This window comes from Crocuta crocuta, unplaced genomic scaffold (genome assembly GCF_008692635.1).
Source record: "Crocuta crocuta isolate KB4526 unplaced genomic scaffold, BGI_CrCroc_1.0 scaffold327, whole genome shotgun sequence".
Taxonomy (NCBI): Eukaryota; Metazoa; Chordata; class Mammalia; order Carnivora; family Hyaenidae; genus Crocuta; species Crocuta crocuta.
Genome location: NW_027529176.1, coordinates 947,539 through 953,318, shown reverse-complemented (window position 1 = coordinate 953,318; position 5,780 = coordinate 947,539). Strand labels below are relative to the sequence as shown.

At 64.3% G+C, this 5,780-nt stretch overlaps 1 protein-coding gene across 7 annotated transcripts in view; it reads right to left on the bottom strand.

Moving 5' to 3' along the window:
* Nucleotides 1-668: 668 nt before the first annotated feature.
* The window catches only part of PUF60 (poly(U) binding splicing factor 60), a 13,218-nt gene continuing 8,106 nt past the window's right edge, over nucleotides 669-5,780 (bottom strand). For 4 of the 7 annotated variants that reach the window (XM_077758234.1, XM_077758229.1, XM_077758231.1 and 1 more), the window contains 8 exons: nucleotides 4,902-4,952; nucleotides 2,646-2,807; nucleotides 2,479-2,571; nucleotides 2,127-2,340; nucleotides 1,857-2,047; nucleotides 1,581-1,716; nucleotides 1,176-1,411; nucleotides 669-1,094 (listed from right to left, as the gene is read on the bottom strand). In XM_077758234.1, the coding sequence (XP_077614360.1) occupies nucleotides 795-1,094; nucleotides 1,176-1,411; nucleotides 1,581-1,716; nucleotides 1,857-2,047; nucleotides 2,127-2,340; nucleotides 2,479-2,571; nucleotides 2,646-2,807; nucleotides 4,902-4,952 (1,383 nt within the window). In that variant the 3' untranslated portion in view covers nucleotides 669-794. The remainder of the gene's footprint in view (nucleotides 1,095-1,175; nucleotides 1,412-1,580; nucleotides 1,717-1,856; nucleotides 2,048-2,126; nucleotides 2,341-2,478; nucleotides 2,572-2,645; nucleotides 2,808-4,901; nucleotides 4,953-5,780) is intronic. The other 3 variants (XM_077758230.1, XM_077758235.1, XM_077758233.1) reach the window with 1 other exon arrangement.

The following is a 5,780-nucleotide window of genomic DNA, read 5'->3' as shown; positions in this document are numbered from 1 at the left end:
TGCCCCGCCGACAACCGCCAGCCGCCGCGCAGCCCGCCGGGAAGCCGAGGCCCGCCCTCACCGCCCATCGCCGCAGGGAACTGCAACCCCCACAAGGCCCCGCGGTGCCGGAGCCTCCGAGAACCCGTAGCGGCCCCGCGCACGGCCTGTCGGGAAGCTCAGCTCAGGTCCCCGGGCGCGAAGCACGATGGGACTTGAAGTCCGCGTACGGATCGAGCTCCAGAGCCCTGGCCGGAGCCCTGCGGAGGTTCCGCCTGGGCTCTTCCCCTGGGTGGGTCCCGCGAGAGCACCAGCTCAGCCAGCAGGTGCTCAGCCAGCAGGTGCTCAGCCAGCTACCCCTCCCACCGGGACCTGGGCTCCCTCGGGGGCAGGGCGACAGGTGGAGCCAGCGCTCCATTTCCGGGGCGACTTCGTCCTGGGGCTTGAGGTGCTCAGTACCAGTCTTTCGGTACTAACCCCGCACAGGCGATGGGACTGCGCAGCAGGACAGCCCCCACCTCCGCACAAGGCTGCTCAGGGCAGGGTGTAGACAAGCACAGCGCGGCACACGGCACACGCCTTCCTCTCCTGCAGTTTTCCTGCAGGCCTTCAAGGTCCCCTCTGCCCATCCCTTCCCCCAGGGCGACCTCCAGGAGCCAATAAGCACAGGACCACTGTCACACAGGGACTTTCAGGGCCAACAGCATCTGCACCTTTATCCCCACGCTGGGTGGCTAGGCCTGAGACACCAACAAATCACTATAAAACCCCGAGGAAACAAGGAGCAAGTGCAAGTCCAGGGAATAGGGCCAAGGTCACGCAGATAGGTCACTGTTATCAAAACGCTCCTGGTCATACACTTCAGCCACCACCTTGCGGCCAGCAAACCAGCGCCCATTGAGGGCCTGGATGGCCTTGTGAGTCTCGGAGGCTATGGAAAACTCCACAAAAATCTTGACGATGATCTCTGCGTCCTCCTCCTCGCCCTGCTTCTCCTGGTAGATGATGACACGGTTCACAGCACCAAACTTGCCACACTCCTCGGTCACCTCCCCCTCCAGGTCATCGTCGATATCCTTGGGGTCCACCATGTTACGCAGAACCATCACCGTGGACTGTGCGGGGGAGGGGACAGCTGAGAGCTATGGCTGGCTGGTCACCATGCACCCTCCCCCCAACCAGCCCCGGATGCCCACCTCCTGCTTTCGCAGCAGCTTCTGCATCACCATGTGGCGGGCGCTACTGCCGGAGATGCTCATGTGCTCCTGCTCGCTCAGCATCTCTGGCCGCTCCGACTCAGGAAAGAGCTCCTCCTCCTCCTTCTCCTTCTTGGGCTCCAGGAGACCCAGCGTTGGGGGGCTGGCCAGGATGGGGTTCACCACTCCCACAGAGGGGATGGTGACCGGAATGGGAGGCCGGGCTGGGGTCACACCTGCAGCAAACCCACCAGGTCCAGCGGTCACGTCCCCCCATCTCTGCCCTTCCCAGGAAGGCGCAGTGCACCACTCAGCCAGGCCTGAGCCGTGGCCTGCCCTGGCCCCAGAGGCCTATGCAGAGGAGGGGCAGGAGGAAGAGGGAAGCTCTGACCCACCCAGGCTCACCTGTGATGACTCCTGGGGCCTGGGCAGCCATGACAGCCTGGGGCAAAGCCCCCAGAGGCTGGGCCAGAGTCAGTGCAGGGGACACCAGTCCAGGAGTGGCCAGGGTACCCAGCACCGCTGCTCCAGCCACTGCTTCCTGCAACTCAGAAAGCCACCACACTCAGTCCCCGATCTGACTGCCTCCACTCCAGACCACCCAAAGAGCCAATCCCCAAAGGATGAGGGAGAGAGGAGCTGTCACCCACAAACGAACCACGCAACTGCACCACACCTCACCTGCGCTGTAATCTTGGCTGTGGCTGCAGCTGCGGCCACAGCAGCAGCAGGCGGGAGGCCTCCGGGTGTGGCAGGTGTAAGCAGGGGCATGGGGGGTGTGACAGCCTTGCCCACCCGCAAGTACTGGCCACCCAGATCAAAGAGGTTCATGGAAGACACGGCATCCTGGGATGACTGGGCCTTCTCATACTCTGCAGGGCAGGAGCAGCAGTGAGGGTTAGCCACAGTGCCAGGTGGGCCCCACCCTCACCTCAGTCTCCCCAAACTCACCAATGAACCCATAACCTTTGTGCTTGCCGGTTGTGGGGTCCCGGGCCAGCGTGCAAGATTTGATCTTGCCAAAGGCCTCAAATACGCTCTTGATGTCATCGTCGGAAAGATCCTGGTGCACGGAAGCCACATAGATGCGGTTGAAGGCTCGTGCCTCCTCAGCCAGCTGGTCTATGATAGGCTGGGCCTGCCCTATGTTGCTGGGTCTGCCCACCTGGGAGAGAGGCAGGGGATGAGCCCCCAGTCAGCCCAGGCCTGGCCACTCCCGGCTGCTCTGCATCTCCCGGGGGACTGAAAACAGAGCACCCCCGACGTACCAGCCCCGCCCGAGGCCCACCTCCTTGGCCCCTACCTTGATGTTCCTGCCTCCTAGCATCACTGAATTCATCTGCTCCAAGGCGAGCTGCGCAGCTTCTGGGACCTCGTACTCCACAAAGGCAAAGCCCTGGACACACGAATGTGTCATTAGGCCAACAGGGCCCTGGGTGGGGGGTGGGGGTGGGGCAAACTAAATCTCACCTTGTGCTTCATGGTCACGGAGTCCCAGGACATGTCAATGCTCTTGATGGGTCCAAAGGGAGCAAAAGCCTGGCGAATGGTGTCCTCCCCAAGCTCATAGTAGATGGAACCCACGTAGACCCGGCACATGATGGCCAGCGCCCGCTGCCGCTGAGCTGCCATCTGGAGCAGGACACAAGGGGAGAAAGAGCCACTGGCTCGTGAGGGGATGGCAAGAGGCTGGGCAGCCCACTCCCCGCCTGGCCCACCTACCCAGCTCCGCTGTGGGGAGGGCTCCCCACACGGCAACAAGGTGCAGGCTCAGACCCTGCAGTTGGGGGAGCAGGGGTCAACAGGACCCTACCCCCAGGAAGGAGGGCTAGGCCCCGAGGCAGGACACGGATGCACCCCGGCCCATCTAGGCCCCGGGCAGACTGGCAGCAAAGCCGACAAGTGGCTGGGAGGCAGGGCTGTGCGCCCTCCCACCCTCCCCACCTTCCAGTCTGGGGGCCAGGTACCCCAAGCCGGGCTGGAAGACCCTCCCAGGTCCTTGGTCAAGTGCTCTAGCAGAAGAGGGAAGGGGAAGCCATCCAAGCTGGACGGACCCACTGGCGTGGAGGCAAGACGGGGCAGAAGACAGGGCAGCTACGGCCCAGAAGAGAGCCCAGGGGAGGAGGTCAGGAGCCCAGATGGGGGCTCCCTGCAGACAGAACAAGGAGCAGGCCCAGCTCAGGCAGGGGCTGGCACCGTGCAAGCCTCCCAGCGTGTTGAACACCTGACAAAAAAGGGCGCGCTGAAGCTCACCCCTGCAGCCCCAAGGCCCGGACCCCAGGAACGCCAGGAGGTGGCAGAGCTGCCAGAAAGAAGCCCCAGGGCTCCTTGGAGCAGGGAGCGGACAGGCCCAGCAGGCCCTGCCTCTGCGCCGGGGCGAGCGTGGGCCCAGGGACCTCTCCGTGCCCCTCAGGGATGGGGCTCCCACCCCTGCCACCTCACACAGGACGTGTGAGGCGGGGCACTTCCCAGAGCCATATGCAGTGGGCCGCCAGGAGGAGCTGGGCCCCAGGGAAGACATCACAGGCCCAGGGCAGGCACAGAAGACGGGATCCTGGCTCTAGCCCCTCCATAAACCTGGGCTCCCCTCACCCTCAAAAGGCCCCCCCATAACCGGAGGCTAGTTTCCCTCTTTAGACACCAAATGGCCTCTTATGTAGACCAGACCTCCCCCTCCCTCAAAGAGGAGCCTAAAAATAAGATCCACGTATCCCCCAAACTAGGAACTCCCCCCCAAATGGGACTGCCCTCCTCAAACTGGGCTCCTGACACGTCGGCCTCAGGCCCCCGGCGGAGACCAAGGACCAGCAAAGGCGTAACTATTGTCCCCTCTCGCACCAGGCACCCCACACGTGAAACCATCTACCCCTCAGGCCCAAATCCCCGACGGTAAGAGCACCTCTCCTCTCTGGGGCAGGCTTCCCAACAACAGGTGGGCCAAGAGCCCTTCTCCCTGATGTCTCCCCACAGACAGACGCTTCCCAGAGAGGACATTGGGTCTGTCTGGCCCGTGGACAGGGCCGCATCTCCCCTGTGAGAGCAGCACACCCAGGGATGACCCCCAGGGGATGCAGGAGCATCTCCTTCCCAGACTCCTCCGCCCACGGCAGCCAAGGCCACAGACACCGCCTCTGCCTCCTCCCTGGCCCACTCTGGGCTCAGCCCCTGCCTGCTCCCTGGCTGCATGGCCTCTACCCCTTGCTGACAGCCAGGCCCAAAGGACCAAATTCTTGCCCTTCCCTCTCCTGCTTGCTTGGGACCCCCCGGCCCCCCACCCCATCCATCCATCCTCCCTCCAGGGTCTGATGGGGCTGGCAGTTAGGACTCTTGTCTCCTTGGGGGCCTGACCCCAACCCAGGAGCCCGGGCAGCCTGGAGACTGGCAGAGCTGAAGGCCCAGGCGCTGCGCCTCGTGCGTGCAGGCGACATGGGTGAAGGTGGGCCTGGCGTGGGCAGCTGCCCTCCTGGCCTGCTGCCCTCCGCAGTTACCTGGCCGGTTAGTTTTAAGGCGGGACCTCAGAGCAGATGGAGGCCTCCCCGGGGCGGTCCCGGGTGGGTGCCCGCCCACACCACTGGCCCCGCCGCGCCTGGCGCTCTGCTGCGCTCGTCCCGAGCTGGCGGGCAGGGCCGGCTAGGGGAGCAAGGTCCCCAGCACGCGGGCTGCACTGCCCCCCTCTAGCCCTGACTAAGGACATGAGCCCCGGAAGAAGTGAGCATTTCTATTGACCGATTGCAAAGGTGAGAGAGGATCTCCAAAGCCCATTGTCACTGCTGCCATCTGAAAGACAGTAAAGACAGAGTTCAGTCTGTTGGAGCCGAGCAGTCTCCCGCTCTTGTCACACCTCACGCAGACAGCGGCAAGGCCCGGAGTCCCCGCCCTGCCAGGGAGGCCCGCCTGCCTTCCCAAACTGCCAGCCGACTGGCCAGCCGCCGGCACCTGCCCAGGGGGGGCCTCAGAGCCCCAGGTGCCCCGCCCCGCAGCCTGGCCGGCGGGGCAGAAGGAAGGGAGGGGGAGGAGGGGGAGGGGGTGGAGAAGGAGGAGGAGGAGGAGGAGAGGGTGTGGATGGAGCGCGGTGAAGAGCCAGGGAATCTCCCGGCAGTGTGGATGTCTGAGGGCTGGGCAGGGGGCAAGGGGCTCGAGGCCCAGGCACCTGTCAGCCTCGCCTTGGCCTCTTCCCCACAGCCACTGCGGCTTCCGGTCACAGGGCCGGAACAGGGCCCTGTTGGAAGTGCCCCCAGCCTGTCCTCTCTATCTCAGACCCCAGCCCAGGTGGTCTGGACTCACTGCAGGGGTGGGGGCCTGACAGCTCTTATGCGAGGCCATGGGGGTGGGGACGAACGCCCCTACATTCTGCACCTTCGACAGGGTGCAGAGGCGACCTGAGGCATCACTTTCAAGTCCAAGAGGAGGAGCCAACTGAGGGTACGGGGCAGGGCCACAGAGAAGGGCGGGGAAGGGGCCACGGGCACACAGCAGATGAATAAGGCTGGGCCACTCATGCCTCACGGAGAAACCTGGGCGTCCCAAGAATGAGTCCTTGAGAAACAAAACCACAACACCTCGTGGGGACGGCCGGCCAGAGGCACAGGGGGGGGAAGAGAAGGC